Genomic DNA, 21,602 nt, shown 5'->3' with positions numbered 1-21,602 from the left:
AATAATCAGTTTATTAGTTGTGATGGCACCGCTAACAGTTTTGTCACACTGTGGGTCCATTTGCACAATTTTTTTCTGATAATTCCTGGCTCCTAAAAAAGTCGTTGTACGTGGATACAAAGGGGGAGGTGAGTTAGGCCGAGTCTTGTTGTTTCTCATACCCCTCTCACCCTGGTCTTAGTTGAGGCGTTGTGGTGTAGATTTGGCTCAATTAAAGTTGCAGTTTTTCTTTGTGAAGAAAGGTATTTCATTAATTGACAAGGGGACATCAATTCTTACATGCTTTAGGAGAGGATTTTGAAAGCACAGTTGAAGTTAAACAGGGATGATTCTGTGTTGTTAAAGGTGTAACTCGGGTGTAATGGCACTTTAATAGTATGTCTCAAAGACCATACTGTTGGCAGGCAGGTCGTGGTCCCACGTCTCGGACGAGGAAACCAGGTGAACGAATGCCCAGTGGATTGTGGCCTCCACGAAAGATCACTCATTTCCAGGGGGCCGCTTCCCGCCCTGCAGGTGTTCGGTTGATTATAGCCATTTTGGATGAGGAAGCCCCGGCTGTTTTTAAAAGTTTATTCCAAAGGGATTGTTACCTATTATTTAGACTTCACACTTTTTTTTTTTAAACAGCCCCAAAACGGTTGGGGAGACCAACACAGGCCTTGCTCCTTGGAACTCATAGGTTACGGTGTATGTGCCGCTGAAGCAGGCACGGGTTATAAAGTGGATCACGTTGTACGATGGTTGTGATTTGCAGCTTTTCCAAAATCAGAACTGTTCTCAAAGTATTACCTGTTAATCTTGCTTAAAATTATGAAGGTTTCAAACACACAGGACAACAGGAGATACGAGTAAAGAAACCTTCCATATTAAACAAGTTAGTTGGGCTTTTTGAAACCAAATAACGGTTGATATTCATGTGCGGGATAGAATTTTTTTACTGCACACCTGCAGTGTGAAATCCGAGGAGACGGGAGAATGTAACGAAGTCTTCTTAGAACTGAACACCTCCAAGTTCCTCAGTTCATGTTCGAAAAGCCATCCTACAGAAGGCGCATCTCTGGGTGCCAGTCAGGGAGGCCACCCTGCAGGCGACTGGTCCCGTGTCCCACGCTGTGCGCAGCGTTCAAGTGAGCGACGCAGCAAACCGGCCTTGTGCTGGCCCTTCCGTGTGCTGGCTGCAGGGGGCCGGACTTGGGTTAGCTCTAGTAGGAGAGACAAAACTGCTCAGACTGTGGTAGAATTTCCCGCCTGAAGCCTGGCTGTCTGTTTTGAGTACCTGGGGAGCACCTCTTCCTCTTCCCGTGTAATTCTGACCCGAGGCCCCTTGGCTCTGCCCCGGCTGTCCGTGAATTGGTACCAGGAGGCGGCATTCCCCCCTCGACTCGGGCCGGGCTGCTGCCGCCCCACGCACGGGGCCCCTTCTCGAGGCCCTCTGCATTTGACTCCTTCGCAACTTAAGTCCCAGGGCCGCGTGCCCCCTTGCCGCTGTCCCGCTGCGGGGCGCCAGGGCCATGCCTCTGGCTTGTCAGTCTCCGCAATGCTCAGCTCAGCTCGGCTCGGCTCCCTGCCCGGCTCGGGGTCTCTTCACGGCCCTGACCCAGCTGCAGGAATCTCCGTTCTGAGGATTCACTTGAATCTCTAATTCATGAGTTTAAGCTTATACGCATGGTAACCAGATGCAATTATTTGTGAGACTGTGGTTTTGTAAACTGTGTAAGGAAGCATCACTTCCAGGTTAGAAAGGCTTTCAGATCCAGGCAAATTAATGAATTTCTGTAAGCTAGCGTTATCTCTGGTTTCCAGATACAAACTCACATCTGCCTGCAGCCCTTTCGTGTGGATTTCAACTTTCAACTGGGAACTTGTTTCAGGTGGTACAAAGTTTACCTCGAAGCTAATCAGGTTCACATTTTAATGTTACTGCCTTTTTGTGTCACCATGTTATAACCAGAGATTACATCTACTACAATGACGTGTACGCCTTTGACCTGGACACGTTCACGTGGAGTAGGCTGTGCCCTTCGGGGACTGGGCCCACCCCCAGATCGGGCTGCCAGATGTCTGTCACTCCCCAGGGCAGCATTGTCATCTACGGGGGCTACTCGAAGCAGGTAAGATGCGGCGTGGATGGAAGTAGACATACTGTGTTGTATCGCCCTTTTCACTGTCACCAAGAACGAAAACTTCCAAACAGGATTGCATGTTGGCTCAATAGAAACACTTTTTATTAGAGTAGAAATGGATGTGTATCAATCTCCCCCGTGAACATGTCAAGATTTTTGCAGCCGTGTTATGTTCTAACCCATATGCCCTGAAAACGCGGGACTGTGAATAATTCCGTATTGGGATGAGCCGTGTGGGGTGGGGGAGGGTCTTGATTCCTAACCACAGACCCCAAGTGCTATGGGGGGGGGGGGGGCTCATGTTTCTTCCAGCCGCGCAGACACGCAGAAGAGTAAATGTTCTTGCACACCTGTCTGGGCGCCCTACACCAGGGTGGCTCCTGCTGGCTCTGGGGTGTGTCGTCCACGCAGGGGCCACTCGCAGCGGCTGCAGCCTCCAGGCGGCACCGCTCCAGTTTGCACGCGTCAGCGAGCCCCAGAGGGATAAGGTCGTGTCTCACTGCGGGCTCTTTCTTAGCCTTCGTATTTTGAAATTTTCTGCGATGTGACTTAAGAGTCAGCGAGCACTTACTGTACCCCCACCTGGATTCTTCTGCAGTCCATGCTCTGCCGTCTCTGCTTCTGTGGTCGTTCACATCTGTGCTGCTCTCCACCCATATTTCTGGGCGTGTTTTAGAGAAAAGCACAGGCGTCGCTTCGGCCTGCGTTCGAGATCCGTCCCCGTTGCGTGTTTTAGCTGCTTTCGCTTCTTGGCGCCCCGCAGTTTTCCACTAGGACACCCCGGTTGGTTTCTCTAATTTCTGCTCGCAGACCCAGGGCTGTTTTTAGTTTCTGACCGTTATGAACCAAGCTGCGATGCGCATTCTCGTGCAGGTCGCCGTATGGCTCTACGTTCTCATTTCTCAGGCAGGGACCCAGGAGTGGTTCTGCTCGGGTCCCAGGGTGCAGCGTCACACCCCGTCCCGCAGTGGTTGCCCCACACCCTTGCCAGCCCTTGATCCCACCAGAGTTTTTTATTCTTGGCCTTGCTGGTGGATGTGTGGGGTCTCATTGTGATTTAAAAAAATAATCATCTTCATTTATTTTTGAGACTGAGCACGAGTGGGGGAGGGGCAGGGAGAGGGGGAAAGAGAGCACCCCAGGCAGGCTCCGTGCTGTCAGCATAGAACCTGACGCGGGGCTCGATCCCACAGACTGTGAGATCATGACCTGAGCTATCCCCTAGTTTTCATTTCCTGAGATTCAGGCTGCTCCCCACAATGTGGCCCATACGGAGCCTCCCTGGCCTTAGGGCATCCAGGGCACATGTCCAGTCCCGGGACAGCGGGATCGTGGGCTTTGTTTTCCAGAAGGAAACTAGCTCTCTGTCTCCAGTGAATACATGCCCGTGGCTGAGAGGAAAAGAAGCGTGTGTGTGTGTGTCTCCTGGTTCTGTCCGCCGGGAGGGCCCGGAGGTAAAGGCGCCCGGCGGCCGCGAGCCCTGCCGGTGCCCAGATCTTGGCTTCTGACCCCACCTCTGGGGACGGGACCCGGGGCTCCTTGGGGAAATGGCTGAGTCTGGGGCTGGGGGTGTACAGGGCGAGGCTGGAGCGTTTTGTCCAACCGGAGGAAGCGCTTATGGGAAACCCTCACCGGTGGGGTGCGTCAGAGGGACAGAGGAGCCGCTGGAAGGGTTTCCGATGGCCAAGGCTGGAACCAGGTTCCAGCAACCAAGTGAGTAAAGTGGATTGGATTGTAGCTCACGGTATGACATCAGAGTCCGTGAGTCTGTACGTTTAGATGCAAATGATTGAAAGCATAAATAGATGGGGGAAAAGGGACAAGTCCCTGTGCAGAGTTCCACATAAATTGCGTAGCCACTCTGCCCTTGAGCTCTGGAGTATGACTCCCCACCGTACGTGGGGCTGTGCAGAGTGATGTCCTTCCAGGGAGGACTGTGGAGAGCTGGGCGGGGGTGGGGGGCGGTGACCTGACAGCCCTGTGGGCAAGGTCAGCAGCAGTGATAAGTCACAGTGACAACATGCACCCCCGGTGTGATGGGTGAGAAGGGGCCACAACCCAGAGGCCCATGTCCAGTCGTGAGAGAAGGTCAGACAAGTGTCCGTAGAGGGACAGCTGACCTGCACCTCACAGCCGCTGAAGGTCATCGGAGGGCGGGGCCTTGGAACAGAGAAGGGACACTGGGGGAAACCGAGGAGATCTTAATACACTGTGGACTTCCATTAATAGGGCTTAATCAGCATTTCATCCTCAATTAGCGGCAGATGTAACACACGGAGGGCGTTATTAGTAGGGAAACTGGGCGCTCAATTTGTCTGTAAATGTAAAACTCACCTGAAATTCAAATTTGTTAGAAATAGGGAGTTAAAGTGTAGATACAAAGATGAAATTCACATTACCAAGCCCTCCCCGCAGGAAAGCCATTTTGCTGCACAGTTTTCCAGACACTGTAACCTGTAGGTAGGCGCAGGTGCCGCGTGAGCCCCGCAGGGCACCGCCGCAGAGAGTCCGGGGCCGGCTGGCTTCTGCTTAGAGCGTTAATTCGGTTCTTGCAGTGAAGCCTGAGCACACAAATTGGAAGATGAGGGGGTCGGGGATGTGGGGGTTGCCGATGGAAGATGGCTTTGTTACGGCCTCGGGAGAAGTCCCCATGGGCTCCGGTACACCCCCCCCCCCGCCTAGACCAGGCTGGCTGCAGAGGCCATGGACTCGCCGGCAACAGAGTGCTGGAATGTTCCTGGCAGGATGGCAGTCTTTAGGACGGTGGGTTTTTTAATTTAAAATCTATTCTGAACAGTTAATAACTGACACCAACATTTTTTACTCCGTCTGCTCGGTGAGGTCAGAATTGACCTGGCCGTCGTTCATACTTTCTTTGAAGCTGCTGCAAAGGAAGGCTCCCGAGCCCTCCCCTGCCCCACCCGGCCTCCCAGCGAGAAGCAAGACCACCAGCCTGAGGGGACCGTGTGGGGCATTGTGGGTGGCACCTGGCCAGTTCTTACGAGACTCCCGGTTCCTTCTGCAGAGAGTCAAGAAGGACGTGGACAGAGGCACGCAGCATTCCGACATGTTCCTGCTGCAGCCTGTGGATGGAAGGGAAGGTGCGTACGCTGGGTGGAGGGTGGGTCCCGGCGGCCACTGGTCTGCGGGGTCCTGCCCGAAAGCCTTGCCTGCCCCGTGGCTGGGGGATGGGGAAGAGAGGGTGGCGACAGGCCCCTGCGCACTGGGCTGGGGTGTGGGTGTGTCCTCGCCTGAGCAGGCAGACCAGGCGTTCTGTGAATAACCCTCGGTGACCGTCTGCACAGCAGGGACAGCCGGAACATTCACCCTCTGGGGTGGTTGGGACGGCCTGACCTAAAAGCACAAGCCAGGAGCCGGTTTCGAGCCAGGAGCCCTCCTGCTTGAGAGGGCGGGAGCCACTCGTTCCCTTGTGCTCGCCCAAGAGCACGCGGCTGCTAGGGTGTGGGCTTAGGGAAGGGTTTCACGGGTCCGGGAAAGTGAGAAAGTGAGGCGACGAGCGGGCTGGGCTAGACCCAGAAGATCGGGTCTGGTGCGCGGTCTGCTCCGGGCCCTGCAGCGGGGCCTCCCCTCCCTGTGAGGCCGCCGTCCACTGTGGAAGGACGGGACCGCTCCGCGTGACCCTAGCCTCCGCTAAGCCGGGCACTTCTCAGGAAGCCAGCCACACACACCACCCTGCGGTGACCGAGGAGGGCGCCTGCCTTTTCCCCAGCGGGAACCGAGGTCTGGTGCTGAGAAGTAACTTGCCCGGTTTACATGAGTGAACTGGAGCCGGAACCTACTGTGTTCCCGGCGGTGGGACCCCGCGGCTCAGCCCCTGCATCTGGCGTTGGGCCCGGATGGGCCCGGTGGGCTGACACACGCTTGAGCCTGTGTCCTGCAACCCAGGAAAGTATCTTCCCTGTGTGCAGGGCCCTCGGGAGGTTTTCCTCCTCTCTTTCCTTCAAGCAGTAAAATGCTGGCCGTGACGGGTTGATCTTGTGGGCCAGCAGTGGGTGCCCCCCGACCCCCGGGCTGTGTGCTGAGGAACAACCGCTGGCCCACCATGGCCATTTGTCGCTTCTGTTAAGCTTTTCTTAAACGTTCACCGTAGGAAAAATCGCCGTTCCTTTCTCTAGATGCGGCGGGAGGACGTTCCCCCACGCTTCACACTAGGTCACGTCTTGAGAGTTTTACCATGTGAATCTGGCAGATGCCGAGAGAGGAGCGCGGTGTGGAGGTCTCCTGGGGAGAGCTAGGGCATCTGCGCCTCCGAGCAGCGGCCCTGGGATGGCGGTCCTCACTGCGGGGAGGGCACGGCGTGAGGGTCTCCTGGCACGCGCCCTGTGCGCCAAGCTGGGAAGCGCTCGGCGGAGGTGGTGTCAGCGGGGCCCTGGGGACACCGCGCAGGACCTTCAGGGGAAGGGTCAACCTCTGGGGCGCATCGAACCGTGTCAGGTTTCTGCAGAGGGATCAAAATCCGTAAACTCGGTGCGCTTTTGCCTGCAGCCCTGGGTTTCCACTCGTGTGCCGGTCACCGGAGGCCGGGGGACACTGGGGGTGCCCGTGGCCAGGGCTCGCTTACCCCGTGTCCCCTCTCCGACAGGCAAGTGGGGATGGACGCGTATTAACCCTGCGGGAGCCAAGCCCACCCCGAGGTCTGGCTTTTCGGTGGCCGTGACCCCGAATCATCAGACGCTGCTGTTTGGGGGTGTGTGTGACGAGGAAGAGGAGGAGAGCCTGGAGGGGGACTTCCTCAATGACCTGCACTTCTATGACGCCACCAGGAACCGCTGGTTTGCGGGGCAGCTGAAGGTAGGGCCGTGCTCCCGAGCACGTGCCAGGGCGGTCGTACGTCAGACACGTAGCCCTGTCGTGCTCCCCACCGCCCCACCTCCCCGTCCCTCTGTGGGGCTCCCCGGGAGCTCTCAGTGTCTTTGCCGTCATTGTGGGCAGGGGCAGGCCGTCCGGCACTGGGGTCCCCCTGGGACTTCAGGTCTAGAGGAGTTGTTGGCGCCAGGGGCCTTGAGGCCTCAGGAGGTGGTCCACTCGGCCAGAGACCCCTCCCTGGTTGGAGAGCTTTGGCGCCTCCGCTGGGGATCAGGCAGACGTGCGGCTGGGGTCTGGACTCGTGGCCCCCCTGCCCTTTGCCCTGAGGGGTCCCACCAGGTAGAGACTCTGTGCCTGCAGCCTGAACGGGCAGAGTAGGGCAGGGGGCTTCCGCCACGCGGCCCGGTCGCCCTCGCACCCCACGTCGCTCGAGGACGCTGCCCGCTGACCACCGGCCGCCCCTGAGGTGCACGGCCTTGCTTTTTCCGACAGGGACCTAAGTCAGAGAAGAGGAAACGGAGGAGGGGCGGAAAAGCAGAGCCCGAAGGTGCCGACAAGCAGGAGCGCGGGGGGGCCGGTGCCCAGGAGCCCCTGGAGGTGGTCAGAGAGGTGGTCGCAGAGGACGGGACCGTGGTCACCATTAAACAGGTTCTTGCCGCCCCGGTCCCGGCGGGACAGCCACAGTCCGGGGAGGAGGACAGCCCCGACGAAGCCGGTGGCCCCGTGGTGGAGCCCGGTCCCCGCTCCAACGCCATGCTGGCCGTGAAGCACGGGCGGCTCTACCTGTACGGGGGCATGTTTGAGGCAGGTGACCGCCAGGTCACCCTCGGCGACCTGTACTGCCTGGATCTCCACAAGATGCAGGAGTGGACGGCCTTGGTGGAGGCGGACCCAGGTGAGCTGGGGTGGAGAGGAGATGCTCTGCAGGTTGGGGCGGGAGCCCCACGAAAGCGGCTCCGTCCCGTCTGTCCATGAGGGCCCACTCAGATCTGCCCTGTGCCACGGAGCCTGCAGCGAGCAAGACCCATGTGCCCTCACCCGTGGCCACTCCCGGAGGGTGGGCCCTGGTCCCGGCGAGGCGCCCCCTCCTGCGTACGTCCGCCCCTGCTCTGGGAGCTGAGGGGGCGGCTGCTTGCTTTGCGCGGGGGGCGGGGGGGCTCAGGCCCGTCCCGGTGCTTCTCGGGGGTGCGTCGTAGCAAAACCCATCTCACAGAGCCTCCTCGTCCAACGTCCGCAGCCTCTGTGAACACGCGAGGGCAGACCAGGCGTCTGGGGGGACACCTTCCGGGGGAACCTCCAGGCCGCCTCTGCTCTGACCCGCACTGCTCGGTCCCTCGCGTCCACGTTGTACACGGGTGGCTGCTGGATGCCAGCCACCACTCCTTTCTTGGCCACTGGACACTGAACAGAGCTTGAGTCCACGCTTTCAGATAAAGGCGCTGCGTGGCCCTGCGAGGTTCCTTAGTTTTCCAGGGAGGCTAGGTTAGAGCAGGGGCTGCAGGGTGAGACCGGGGGGTGGGTCTCGTACCTTTGCCTCTGCTCTCCGTCCCCTCCCTCGCCTCTGCTCTCCTTCGTCTCCCCTCACCTCTGCTCTCAGTTCTCTCCCCTCGCCTCTGTTCTCCTTCGTCCCCCCCTCGCCTCTGCTCTCAGTCTCCCCTGGCCTCTGCTCTCCGTCGTCTCCCCTTGCCTGTGCTCAGAACTGGAGAAAACAACGCGTTTCCTTCTGGTGTCCAGAGGTACTGGGGCATAGGCTCACTTTGACAGCATGATTATTTAAAAAAAAAAATTTTTTAATGTTTATTTTGTTTTTGAGACGGAAATAGCGTGAGCAGGGGAGGGGCAAAGAGACACAGAATCCAAAGCAGGCTCCAGGCTACTAGCTGTCGGCACAGAGCCTGATGCGGGGCTTAAATCACGAGCGTGAGATCATGACCTGAGCCAAAGTCGGACGCTCGACCGACTGCGCCCCCCAGGCGCCCCAGGGTGCGCTTCTTGATGAGAGGCTGGAAACTCCCTGCACTGACGTTTTGAACGTTCGCTTTTGATTTAAAGGAGCTCAGGAGTGGCTGGAGGAGACGGAGTCAGAAGAAGACAGTGACGAGGACGCCGAGGGTGGAAGTGACGAGGAGGACAGTGGCGACAGCGGCGGGGAGGCTGGGGGTGAGTGTGGTGCGCATGCCGGCGCCGGGCGGCAGGAGACCCACGGCAGAGCAGCTCCGGAGCCAAGCACCCCCTGCCGGACCTAGAGCTCAGGGGTCGCTTTGCTCCCAAAGCCCCGATTTTTGCTGGTAACGAGAGACTTTCATGCTTCAGTAAAGTTCTATTAAAACGTGGCTTTACTTCGTAGACGCCCTCTCAAGGCGAGCCTAAGTTTTTGCGAGAACATTTGTATTTCGAGTACGTTTGGGCCGCGCCGGGTCGCTTTCTTTGATTGAAGAGCGCACTCGCGACATGGTTTCTGTAACTCCGGTGTTCACCCCGTCAGCCAGTGAGCTGTGGCCTCTGCGGCTGCCTGCCCGCCCCGCCTGCCTCCCCCTCTTCCCCACGGAAGAGCCCACGACCCTCGGTGGCACCTGCCCGGCTCGCCCTGGATGACGCTGGGCGCCACGCCCAGGCCATTGCCGTCTGAAGACGGGGAGTGCCCCCCGCGCTGCAGGGCATCCTGCGTGGTGTGGCTCCTTCCGCGGTGTTGGCGTGGGCCGTGACGACGTAGAGGAAAGCTGCGGCAGGGGCGGTGTCGTGGAGGGCGAGGTCCCCGCGCTGCCGGCGGTGCCGTGAATACGAGGCAGAGAGGTGCCTTATGCTTTGCGGGCGATCTCCCTTCCGCCGGACAAGGAGCCGGGGGTTTCCCGCGTGGCGGTGCGTCGTCAGGCCGGAGGCCCCCGCTGTGATTTCCGGAAGTTCTCGGTCGCAGCCCACCGGCCACCTTTCCACGCTTCGTGTCTCTGCCCGACTCTGAAGTAATGCTCCTATCAGCTCTGTGGCTGTCGTGCCACCGGCTTTGCTCGGGGGTCTGTGAGCCCACGGACCCGACTCAGAGTCGCTCCGTTAGCGTTTCCTGGGAAGAGGTGGTGGGGCCACCCCTGCTCCTTTCCCGGTCAGCCCCCAGGTTGTCCTCGGCAAAGTGACCAGAGGAGGGGAAGCCAGAGGGAGGGACCCCGCTGTCTGCACGCGGTGTCGCCATCCAGCGCCTCTGGAGCGGGAGTCCGTCGCGGGGGAGGCCTGCGGACTGCTCGCACGCCGTCTGGGGCCTGCTCCAGCGTTGATGGCCAGAGACCAGGTTTCATTGGTGTAACTGGGGTCAGATGTTAGGCTTTGAATTCACACTTGGTGCATTTTTTTATCTTCAATAGTTGCAGTAATGAGAAGGTAGTATTTTAGTGTGTAGTAACAGGATCAGCATCCCGTTTGTGTCCTGGACCAGGCCATCCTGTTCATTGCTGGGACGCTCACAGACCAGTGTGGGAATGCCCCGGGTGGCGGAGCAGGGCCCGTCCTAGCAAGGCTTTCGTGGAAGGAGGAGGGCTGACGTGCCCCAGCAGCAGCCCCTCGCCCCACCTCGCCTCCTCGTGGTGCCTGGTGCGACCACTCTCGTCGGACTTGGACGCTGCTGTGTAGCAGGACCCGCCAGGGTGTGCTCTCACCAGCAGCTCAGAAATGGGAAGCCTGCCTCTGGGGGGTGCCCACCGGAGCCCCGGCCATCGGAGAGAGGCCAGTGTGGCTGTCGGGCAGCACGGCACCCCTTGGCCAACGGGGGCTGGGTTTGCTAGAAAAGCTGGCACTCTGGCTCTGGTGGCATATCGCTGGCACCCCTCTTGGCTGCCGGGGCAGTCTGGGCCTTCCTTGGATACTCTGGGTGGAATCTAGTCGGAAGATTCTCAGGCAGGGCTGGCGGAACGCCATGGCTGGTGCGCGGACCTCCCGGGTCCTCCCGGGGCCCACGCTGCCCGCTCCTGCGACGTGCCCTCCAGCCCCCACCGTGCAGCTGCTGCTCTCCTGGCCGCTGCGTTAGGAGGAGGTTGTCGGAAGGGCTTGCCGGCTCTGCCTCAGGTTTCTGTTTCAGAGGCCGGTGTCTCATCCTCCTGGTTGAGGTGACACGGAAGGTTTGAGGGAAGAGGATGTTTTTGAATCCAACAGATTTCCCGAAGAAGAAACTCCTTATACAGACAAGTCTGTTTTGCTGTCGTGTCCGTAGGGTTGTTGCTAGAAGCTCGGTTTGAGTTCACACGGGTAAACAGCTGCTTTCGCCTCTGCTGCCTCCTTGCTGTGATGGAGACACCAGGTAAGGTGCACCTTAGATGTTGAGCAGCAGGAGAGGCAAAGAATGCGTTCTAGGGCCGCGAGAGCCCCCCAGGAGCGGGACCCAGCACACCCCAGTTCTCTGTTGGTGACTGGTGTGCCCAGCTGGATGTTCTGGACCCCTGAGGGCCACCACGGGCACGAGTGGCCCGTCTGAAGCCGGGGGCCTCCATTGCCGGTGGTGCTGGAGCCGGAACAGCTGGAAACGGCTGTATTCGGGTCAGCGAGGGCCCCGCGATCGTACACCTGTATTGTCTTCTCCTCGGTGGGCTGAGCTGTTGGTAAGCCCCGCACCACCCACCCCCTTCTCAGGCTGCGTCAGCTGGCCTCCCCCCCCCCCCCCCCACCCGACTTGGCGGAGCTGCGTGAGTGGGGTCAGTGGGGGTTTGAGTGTGAGTAGTTCTCCATGTCCCCAAGTCCCAGGAGTGGTGGCGGCGCTCTGGGTCCTGCTGCCAGAGGGTAGTTGGTCAGAGGTGGGAGGTTTGTGGCCTTGGGTTGAATTGAACAAAAACCAAGGAAACCACCAATTAAGCCCGGAAATCCTCATCATTCAAAGTGCTTTCTGTTTGTTTCTAAAAGGCGCAGTAGTGGTATTTATTGCAGTTTAACATGTTGTGGGTTTTTTGTTCTGTTTTGCTTTTTGTTTGTTTGTAAACCAAGTCGTACAAGCGAGGAGTCAGTGGCCGGCTGACAGGTTCATTGAAGGGCCAGAGGCTGGCCAGGCCCTGCCGGTGACAGATGATCTCCGCAGGGCCGTCCCTTGGGGCTAGAGGGACCCTCAGGCAGCCCCCCGGGGGAGGTGAGGCTCGAGCTCAGGTTCAGAGCAGGTGACACAAGTGAGGTCACACTTGGGAACCAGCCCCCCCAAGTGTGCTGGGGTGAGGAGGTGGTGACACGGTGTTGAGCGGGGGCTGCAGAGGGGGCAGCCGCTCCCTAGCACGGGGGAGGGGGTGGTTGGCTTCGGCTCGAGGGAGCGTGAGATTCGTCTGTCCACTGCTAAGTTGCATGAGCACTGAAGGGGCTTTCTAGTAACTGCTCTTTTCCTGGATGTTTGAAAGCGGGAAGCAAGCTGTGTGCAGGCCTTTGGTCACCAAAGACCAGTGTTGTCTTACTTGGCCCAGGGAGCTCCTGAGTCGTAGGCCACAGGCACCTTCGTTGTTGTCTTGGGAGAGAGCTTTAGCAGTGCCGGGTTCCAGCTGGGTCTGGTCACCCACCGGCGGTGTGACCGTAGTGTGACCACGGTGTCCCGTGGGCAGCCGAGGCACCAACCAGCCCAGCCAGGGGCCAAGGATGTAAGCCATCGGCGCGTGGGGAGCGCCGCGGGCGCATCCGGTGCTGGGCCTGGTTTGCTGGTGTCGAGCGGGTGTGGGGCCGGGGCCTGTCGTCGTCCTCTGGACCGGACCTGAGCTGGGGTGTGGAGCTCAGGAGCCCTGTGCCTGAGTGTGGGGGCGGGCCTGGGAAGGCCCAGGTGTGTGTGTGTGTGGGGGGGGATCCGGGGGTGGGGGAAACTCCAGTAGGAAAGAAAGGCCGGGAAGCTCCCCACAAGCAGCGTGGATGTTGAAGGTTAAGAAAATCAAAACAGGTGGGACAAAACTATGCCGTGAGGCCCCTGGGGACTAGCACAGGGGAAGGGGGCGGGGGTGGCGCTGGGGGCAGGGCAGGCTCGGGGAGGTGGGGCTGCGCTCCGCCCCTGCCCACAGCGCTCTCCCGCCAGAGCTCCGCCCCGAGCGGGATTTGCGTTTATCCATCTCAGAGTTTGGGCAGGAGAAGGACCCCGTGATAAAGACCCTGGCTTGTGAGGAGACGATGCAGAGAACCCACAGTTGTCAAACGATGATGTTTATTACTAAAAGGAGCAAAATGTTTTCAAACCTGGACAGCGGCCCTTGCTTTCAGAGAGCGAAATACAGAATAGTGGTAGGACTCAAACTGTTACATTCATTAAAGAAAAGTATTGAATTTTCATCTTGTAAGGAACCAAGCTATTTTTTCCAGCTAAAAGATAAAATGGCGAGGTAACATTTTTAGCTGCTTCGTCAGTAAGAAGAATCAGAACATAGTCGACATTCCCTTTTCGTCAATGCACAAATGATTGCACTGTGTTAACAAACAGTTTACATGCACCAGGGGAAAAGGTGGAAAAAAGAAAATGCAGATCGAGACCGGTTTCGGTTAGAACTCGCGAAAAGGCATCTGTGTCAGGGTCAGCGGCCTGCTGTCTGGCGTGAGGACCGGGTTTCACACGCTGCTCACCCGGGCGGTGAGGGCGGTATTTCTGTCAGGCTACATTACACCGGGTGGGCTTTCTTTGGACGTGGCGAATGGGGCACATAGGCAGGGTCGGCCGGAGAGGACGGTGGGGTTCAGCTGAGTGCACGGGACGCACCAGCGGCTCAGCGCTCACGGGCGCGCGCCGAGGGCCGGCCACCAGCAGCGGGTGCAGGGGCGGGAGAAGCAGGCCACGCCGCCCTGGTGGTGGCAGTGACCGTGCTGGCCAGCGCAGGGCCCGCTCGGGGGTCGTGGGTCGCGCCCGCAGACCGGTCTCCTCCCTGAACCTGCCCCCCGCGGGGCAGCCCGGGCCGGGTGGACCGGAGAGCAGCCCCCTTCCTGCCCTTTCCCGCCTTCCACAGGCCGCTGGCGGGCGTGCCTGTCCCTGAGCCGTGCTCGGCTGCGTGGTGCGCCCCGCGGGGAGCCGATCGTGGTTGGGGAGGGAGACGCGGTTGAGGAGCGTCTGGTGGAAGGCCCTTCGTCTGCGACGTGTGTCCTCACGCGGGAAGCAGTGGGAGACGGGAACTCCGATCTTAAGGGACTAGCAGTCCTCACGCGTGCTCGAGCAGCTCGGGTGCCCATCTCTGTCCGACCTTCGATGAAGGCGTGGGGTGAGTCGCCGCGGCAGGTGCTACCGGCAAGGTGGAGGGGAGTGAGGGCCCGGCCGGGACCCGTCTCGCCATCCCCTGGGGCCTCCTGCCTCTCTGGGTTGGGGCTGCCGCGGTCCTCGCGGCACCAGCTGGAGGCCGCATGGCCAGAGGCCCGCACGCGCGTCTGTGGGGGCGGCGGGGAGGGCGTGCGCACACACGGCGGCGGGGGGAGTGTTAGGGGCGGACGGAGATGAGGTAGGTGTGAGGTGTGCCGCTCCCTGCCGTCCCCGAAGCCCCAGGCGCGGGCCGCCGCACCCAGACGCGCCTTGGACTGCTCGCGGCCACACGTCGATCTGCCCCTCCTGGCAGGGCTGCCTGCCCCTCTGAGGCCGAGGAACAGGCTGGAACGTGTCTGCCCACGTGTGCGTCAGGCCCCCTCCACGTGGGTTCTCGGGCAGAGGCGCCCTCGGTTCCTGGCTCGCAGCCTCCGGTGGTGGAGAGCACGCGGCCATCCCGCAGCGAGGTGCTTTTGCGCCCTTGGGGGCTTTCACGGTCTGAGCGCCACCCGAGTGCCGTCGTCTCCCGCGTGCAGCGCCTCCGGGTGCCCGCACGCCCCCTGCCCTCTTCCGCAGCCTTCCGGTGACGGCCACCTGCGCTTCCCACAGCTTTCAGACCGTCCCGGCGTATGGGAACATGGTAAAAATACAGCTTCACTGTTTTGTTTTTCAACAAAGGCAACTGCACTTTTTCTTGCTTTTAAGGCTGAATTAGCGACACTTCTCAGGGACAGATCTTGAGGACACTTGGGGACGGGTCATTTTTCTAGTCTTTGCTTACGGACGGTATCGCGTGACACACGGTTCCCCGGGCAGGGAACAAAACTAAGAGACACCTTGGTTTTCCGACAAGAGCACTTCACCCTTCTTCCGGTTTCTTGTCTGGAATCACTTTTACGCTTTACTGACACGAGCAGGTCCCGTCCAGGCAAGACCCAGTGGAAACGCGAGACATCGTCGGCGGTCCTCAGTGCCGTCCGTTAATTGTAGGGTCGGCAGCATGTGCAGCTACGGACATAGAGGCCTTAAGATCTAGTAGGCACCTTTAAGTTTCTGAGACCGAAGGCAAGAAAACCCGGAAGACGAGACCTCTTTGAGGCGGAGAAAGAGGGATTACTGATGCCGAGTGGAGGCCGGCCCTCCCCTCCCCTCCCCTCCGTCTTGAGAGGTGTCGTCCTGTGCGTGTGGGGGCGAAGCGAGCACCTCTCCCGGAGTTAGGCCGCTTTGGGCACCCGTCGTCCACCTACAGGTGTGAGATTCACCTCGGAGGGGACCCCTGCCCGCAGCGACAGCACTGGTGCGGAGTCGGGGGGAGATGAGAGCAAGGTGGCCGAGATCCCAAACTGAAAAACGTGAACACCACTTTATTTCCGTTAGTCCCCCAGATGTTCATCTAGGTCAAGCCCGTGATGCGTCTGCTCGGGGCCCTCGGTCACATCATCTGGCTTTAAGTGGGGCGGCTGTGGAACCTACCGTCCAGGCCGGGACTTGTGGACGGTACGAGAGGGAGCATTTCTAGGGCCAGGTTGGGACGTCAGGGGTTGGGTGCCCTGGGCCCCCAGCCTGGCACCGAGGGGCGTCCGGGGACGGGGGAGCCCGGCCCGTGCTCTTCCTGCCCCGCTGGGGAGCCCGTCATCCTACAGGGTACGTGTTTGCCCAGCGCCTGTGTGGCATTTGCAACACGGGAGTTCGTGGTCTGGTAAACGTGGTTGTGGACTTCTCGGGAGAGTGGTTTTGGCAGCAGGCGTCGCACTGCCGTGGCTACCCGCAGGTTTTCCACGTCGACGTCCTCTTTGCAAGTTCGCGGGCTCGTGTGTCACATCCCTGCTCTGTGTCTTTAGGAATCCTGGGTGCTGTGGATCAGGGAGCTTGGAAGAATGGATCGTTCTTCACGTGCCCGACGTCACCCGAGCGCTTCGGGCATCGAGCACGTGCCCAGAAGCACAAGTAACCCAGTGTGCAAGTTTCCTCACGTTGGTGAAGGCGGACTGTGGGCACAGACGAGTCGCCTGAGGACCCTGGGGCGGGGGGTGGGGCGGAGGGTGTGAGTGCAGGTTTCCCAGCCTCGGGAGGGCAGCGCGAGGGGGGTGTGGAGCGGTGCCTCTCGCCCCACCTACCCACAGGCCCTGGCTCAGCATCCCTGGCAACTCCATCTCTCTGCCTCTGGCTTTCACGTCCAGAGCGTGGAAGCAGCTGCCAGGGGAGGAAAGGACTCTCACGAGGTGGCTCCGGGACTAATTAAAACTTGTCACTTTGTACCCCCCTGGGGGCCAGCCCTGACCCACACGTCCCTCGTGGCCTGGTGTTGCTGTGGGTGCACGTCCACCGGGAGCGCACGGGAGGAGGTCGGCTGCTCTGGCCCCGGCCCGGGACTGGCACAGCCACTGGGAAAAGCTGGGCCTCTGGGCCGGTAGGACGAGCCCAGCCCGCCGGGTGAGCAGGAGCACTCCCCCGTGCTGAGCTGTCCCGCTGCTTAATCGGCTTCTGGACACTCTCAGACCCAGAGCGGTGGTCTCGGTGGGATCCGCTGGGATACCCCGGGTGTGCAGTCTGGTTTTCACACCTGTGGAAGCAGGGACCGGACATGAGGGGACACAAGCCAGTCACCTGTGCGGGAGCCCCTGGGCATGAAACCAACGTTGCTTTCACTGGGCCACACACACTTCCCTAATCTCCTCCCGGGGCGGCACGTGCGTGTGTAACCTGCGGTCCGAGGTACCGTTTGGTGTCGTGCAGTTACCGGAACGTACAAAAGGCTGTGGTCTTTACGAAGAGGTGCAAACAGTTAGAAAACACATGTCCCACATGGAGGGTTCTGAGCTGCAAGGAGCAGGAATCTTTATTTGGTTCACTTCAGGTCTGCAGCAACCACTCGATATTAAAAAAGAACGGAGAGTAAGATGTACAAAAGATGTAATATCCCTTTAGAAAGTAACGTTACCGGAAACGCATTTCTTACGGACCCTCCCTCTCCTGTGCCCCACTCCCCAAAAAGACCCCAAACTAAGCCAAACTGTGAGAAGAAATGGGGAGAGAGAGTGTAGAACGGAGAAATAAAACTGGATTTTACCGGAACATGCTCTAATCTTTAGTTTATTTCTGGTTAAAAATATAGCAATCCAGTGCAGTGTAGTAAAGAAATCTGCTTGAAAGGTAGCAGAGAAACAGCTAAACATAAGCAAAGCAAGGCAGAGTCCATAGCCGGGCTGTGCCCAGGACGGCTGTGGAAGCTCACGGTCAGGGCCGTCCCGGGCGTGAGCGCAGGGGCCGGGGTATGGACGTGGCCATGCCCCACAGACACGTCCATACGCCCTGGCCGGGGCTGGCTCCAGCGCTAGGACCACGGGGCGCCCGCACATTCTGGAACCTTGTTCTCTCGTTTGGATGATGGTGCAACATTGGTCGAGAAGGCAGAGTTGTGTCTTTTGGGGGAGAGGGGGCAGCAGCGAGTGCTCAGGTGTTTTGAAGCCACTGGGTTTCACCCACATTCCTGTCCTGGGCCCAGACCAGCTCCGGAGTATGAACGAGGCATCTGGAAAGAGTGTGCATATCTGTGGGGGAAGTGGAGGCCGGCACAGGACAAAGACGTGAAAACCCATGTGCCCCGGGGACCGCGAGAGGGAATGATGTCGCCCCGGGCCAGGTCACTGCCACGGACGTCTGACAGGGACAGGGGAGCCGGGACACACATCCTGCATGCCAAGTGGAGAAAGGCCACACACTCGGAGCCGGGCGTGGCAGCTAGGTGGCCCCACAGCACTCCCTGCCCTCTGTCTCGTCCGCACCACTGCTGCTGGGGGTGTGGGACGGAGGGGGGAGTGGTGGGGGAGGGGGCAGACCGTGGGGAAGGAGGACCTTGCTTTCAGACTCCATGGGGAGCGGCGGCAGATCCCTGCTGCCTCAGGTACGCGGCACAGACTCAAAACAGGAAGCGGCCTCGGCTGCTGCCTGCTGGGAAGGCGCGCCCACTCCCCCCCGCCCCACGCCCCTACTTGTCACCCGCTATTCCAGGACCCGGGGGAGCGGCGCAGGTAACAGACTTCCCGCATTCAGCCTCACAGCACAGCTGGACGCGCTGGGGTCTTCCTCCGGCCGCCTCCTTTTCCAGTCCCAGATGGGGTGTGATGGCGGCGAGGACGGTGACCGTTTTGTTTTTTGGCCGTTGATGTGCCGGGTCCCTTTCCTTCCACACCAAGCTGGAGGGTCGGCGTGCTGGCCTCCTTCTGCCATGCCACACAGCATCGTGTCATACAAGCAAAGAATTGTGGCTAAAATCCAAAAAACATTACCCAGAAAAAAAGGCAAACTGTGAGTAATACCCAATCACATTGTTCCGTGAAAAGTCTCAGAAGTGGTCGTCCGGCCGTCTGAGTTCCCATCCTTTCCTCTCTGTCGTTTTTTTTGTTTTTTGTTTTTTTTAACGTCCCCCTTTTGTACGTCGACCGCTGTTTTTGCTCACGCGACGATTCCTCAGATGAAAAAGTTAATAAACAAGATGGCGACTCCGATGTTGAGCAAGATCACCATGGCCACCAGGATGGGGGCCGAGCCCTGCAACAGGACAGGAGAGGTGAGCCCGCGCCCAGCCTGCCCCTGCCCCCCCAAACCAGGAGCTCCCAGAGGACGACGGAAGTCCGGGAGAGGGGCCTCCTGCTCCCCGGGCTGCAGCGACTGGGCCCGGGATGCCCGGTGCCGACCTCCCTCCCAGCACGCCAGGTCGCTTTAAGTCAGCGTCCCCACACCGGTATTAACCTTCGTCCCCAGCCCCGCAACTGGGATGAGAGAACACCGGCCCGGGAGTTCAGATGCGGCCCACCCAGGATGGCCCCAGCTTTCAGCCCGAGAGCCCACACCACCCGGCAACGTCCGAGCCCTCGAGTGATCCTTTAAGCACACGCTCCTCAGCAAGCGCCTCCTTCCCCGTCGCCGCTCAAGCTCTGTGCTAAGTGTTGTCCCTGCCCGGCCGCCTCCAGGCCTTTCCTGCCCCTGGAGCAGAGGTTCGGGTGAGCTGGGCATCCAGGTCTCAGCCTCCCCTTCCTGGGCCCGGCTCTCCTTGGAGCCTCCGCGGTGATGGGTGCAGAGACCACCGTATCGGACAGGGCACCGCGCTGACCCCAAGAGGACCTCGGAGGACACAGGACACCGGCCGTCCCAACGGAATAAATACAGGTGCCCGGCTGGAGGCCAGCCGCTGGCTGGCACCTCACCCCACGGGAGCTTCATTGGGAAGCACCAACGTGGTGAAGGAGGCCAAATCCGGAACCTCCTCCCACATCCCTTCCCCGGCCGTCATCTGGCTTCCAAAAGTAACCACACGCACGCTGCGCACGCTCCATATACACATGCGTGCAGATGGTTCTGGCTGCTGGGACAGGGAGCAGAGCAGCGAGCCCACGGGTGCTCCCAGTGCCGACCACAGGGCTGCTGTCTGGGGGAACCTGGGTGCGGGAAGACAGGAGCACTAAGGAACCAGCCTGCTCTCAAGATGCTCACGGGGGTCTCGGGGGGCACCTGTCCACAGAAAGCGTCTCTCTCAAGGAGCACGGGGCCCTGACACGCCAGCGGTGTAGCTCCTCCAGGGGCCGGCGGTGGACACGGACCCTGCCTCGCAGCGGGGTCCCAGAAGTGTCCCCGTGGGGCAGGTACGTGGCACTCGGCCAGGTGATCAGGCCCTGAGGGACTGGGGCCGTAGGTCCTGGCACAGAGCACACGGGGGCATCAGTCCCAGGGGGGGTCTGAGAAGCCGGGGGAGGGGCAGGACACGTCTGCTCACAGGTAGAGGGTCCCAGAGAGTCCCTCCTGGGGGTGGGCCCACCCCGGCACCACGCAGTTCAGGTGCCTCCACGCTGCCTGCCGTGGGAGGAAGCAGGCGCGAGCCCCGGCCTCCTTACCAGAGCAGGGGCTGACCTTCCTGGACCGCGGGGGCGTCTAGGTGAGGACGGGGCTCCCGCGCTGCCCGGTTGGTTTGGGCGCCTCCGGAACCACCCACGCACCTTGGCGGCTGGGGTCAGGCCTGGGGTCACCCTCTCTGAGATCTAAAGGGAGGGGGACGCCGTCGCCAGCCCCGGGCTCCTGGAGGGAAGGAGCCAGCCCTCGGCTGGAGGCGGCCACGTGCTGACCGCGGGCCCAGGGCCAGCGGCGCCACTCACCGTGCTGGGTTTGAGCTCGTCCCCGTCCTCTCCGTCCGACTCCAGCGCTACCGGGGAGGACTTCTGGGGCGGGGAGAAGGCCAGGTCCCAGCGCAGCAGCCGCGGCTCAGCCCGCTCTCCCAGCCGCAGGCTCTCCAGCCTCTGCACCGCGGGCTCCATGCACGAGGCCGGCCTGGCGCCGTCCTTGCTCTGGGGCTTGGACCGCAGCCTCTGCGCCCCGAAGCCCCGCTCCTCGGGGCGGTGGTCCTCGCCCAGGCCCCGGCAGGCGCCCCCCCTGCTGGAGCGCCTCTTCTGGGGGTGCGCCTCCTGCGCGCACGAGTCCATCCGCCGCAGCGGTTTCATCTCCGTCTCGTAGTTGCTCAACTTCTCCTCCTCCAGCTCCAGCAGCTTGGCGCCCGCCGAGCCGGGGTTGCCGGTCCGGTGGTGGGAAGTCCAGGAGAAGGTGGGGGGCGACTCCGTCCGCCGCTCCCGGGACTTGGGGTTGCCGGGCTGCCTGTGGCCCGAGCTCCGGGAGCGGAAGTCGTCTGCGGGCTGACCGCTGCGGAGGGCGCCGCCGCGGACGCCCCTGGAGCCGCCGGCCTTCTCCTCGCCCCAGCTGTTGCGGGCATAGTCCCCTCCCCGGCCCTCCAGGAGCATCTGGATGTCCCCGCCTCGCTCCTCGTCCACAGAGACCTGCCGGGAGAAGTGGGCAACCTTGTTCCGTGAGGCAGGGGCCGGGGGCGGGGTGGCCGTGGGGCTGGCGGGGAAGCTCTGCAGGGGGCTGTCGTCGGGGGTCAGGTCCGAGGGGGTGGTGCCTTTGCGGTACAGCTCGGGGCTCTCCTGCTGCAGGGGCGTCCCCGTGGAGGCCACCTCGATGTCACTGCTGGAAATCGGGTGCTTCGGCCGCTGGTACTCGAGCCCTTTATGTGGGGGCAGGAAGCACACAGAGGTTGGGTTACTCGGACCCTCTGTGCCCTGTGAGGCCTGACCTCACCAGAGGGCTGCGGGGGAGCAAGACGGGGCCTGGGTCCAGGGCGACAGGCAACGGGGCACGCTCCGCTGGGGGGTGGGTGCCGCAGATCCGGGAGCCCCCGACCCGACACCCACCGGGAGGGTGACCAGGTCTGGAGGGGCAGTGGCAGGCAGAGGTTCCGGTCCTGCCCCCTGGCTACAGGAGAGACCCAAGGCGCAGCAGGCAAGGGTGCTAGGCAAGGGTGCCAGGCAAGGGTGCCAGGCACGGGCGAGGCCGGCCCGCTCCAGGCTTAGGCCGCACCTCCGACAGCTCCCTCCCAAAGGTGGAAGGAAGCC

At 60.9% G+C, this 21,602-nt stretch overlaps 2 protein-coding genes and 1 long non-coding RNA gene across 14 annotated transcripts in view; 1 reads left to right on the top strand and 2 right to left on the bottom strand.

The window, feature by feature from the left end:
* Positions 1-21,602, top strand: part of KLHDC4 (kelch domain containing 4) — a 66,966-nt gene that overhangs the window by 39,962 nt on the left and 5,402 nt on the right. For 4 of the 5 annotated variants that reach the window (XM_047846210.1, XM_047846211.1, XM_047846213.1 and 1 more), the window contains 5 exons: positions 1,955-2,114; positions 5,152-5,227; positions 6,730-6,938; positions 7,446-7,848; positions 9,006-9,113. In XM_047846210.1, coding sequence (XP_047702166.1) covers positions 1,955-2,114; positions 5,152-5,227; positions 6,730-6,938; positions 7,446-7,848; positions 9,006-9,113 — 956 coding nt within the window. Of the gene's footprint in view, positions 1-1,954; positions 2,115-5,151; positions 5,228-6,729; positions 6,939-7,445; positions 7,849-9,005; positions 9,114-16,007; positions 17,242-21,602 lie in introns of those variants that run through there. The other variant, XM_047846212.1, reaches the window with a different exon arrangement.
* LOC125158797 (uncharacterized) lies at positions 16,599-17,810 on the bottom strand. The gene is made up of 3 exons (XR_007149508.1): positions 17,534-17,810; positions 16,917-17,037; positions 16,599-16,729 (listed from the first exon to the last, which is right to left on the bottom strand). It is a non-coding gene; the product is annotated as an uncharacterized LOC125158797 (long non-coding RNA).
* JPH3 (junctophilin 3) overlaps positions 18,172-21,602 on the bottom strand; it is a 157,076-nt gene continuing 153,645 nt past the window's right edge. For 7 of the 8 annotated variants that reach the window (XR_007149507.1, XR_007149502.1, XR_007149503.1 and 4 more), the window contains 3 exons: positions 20,316-21,214; positions 18,486-18,717; positions 18,172-18,389 (listed from right to left, as the gene is read on the bottom strand). Coding sequence is in view for 1 of the 8 variants with exons in the window: in XM_047846208.1 (XP_047702164.1) it covers positions 18,637-18,717; positions 20,316-21,214 (980 nt within the window). In the remaining 7 variants the exon portion in view is untranslated. Of the gene's footprint in view, positions 18,718-20,315; positions 21,215-21,602 lie in introns of all 8 variants that reach the window. The other variant, XM_047846208.1, reaches the window with a different exon arrangement.

Source organism: Prionailurus viverrinus, unplaced genomic scaffold, assembly GCF_022837055.1.
Source record: "Prionailurus viverrinus isolate Anna unplaced genomic scaffold, UM_Priviv_1.0 scaffold_38, whole genome shotgun sequence".
NCBI classification, from domain to species: Eukaryota; Metazoa; Chordata; class Mammalia; order Carnivora; family Felidae; genus Prionailurus; species Prionailurus viverrinus.
Note: the sequence above shows the minus strand (reverse complement) of the source record. Positions and strands in the feature narration are given on the sequence as shown.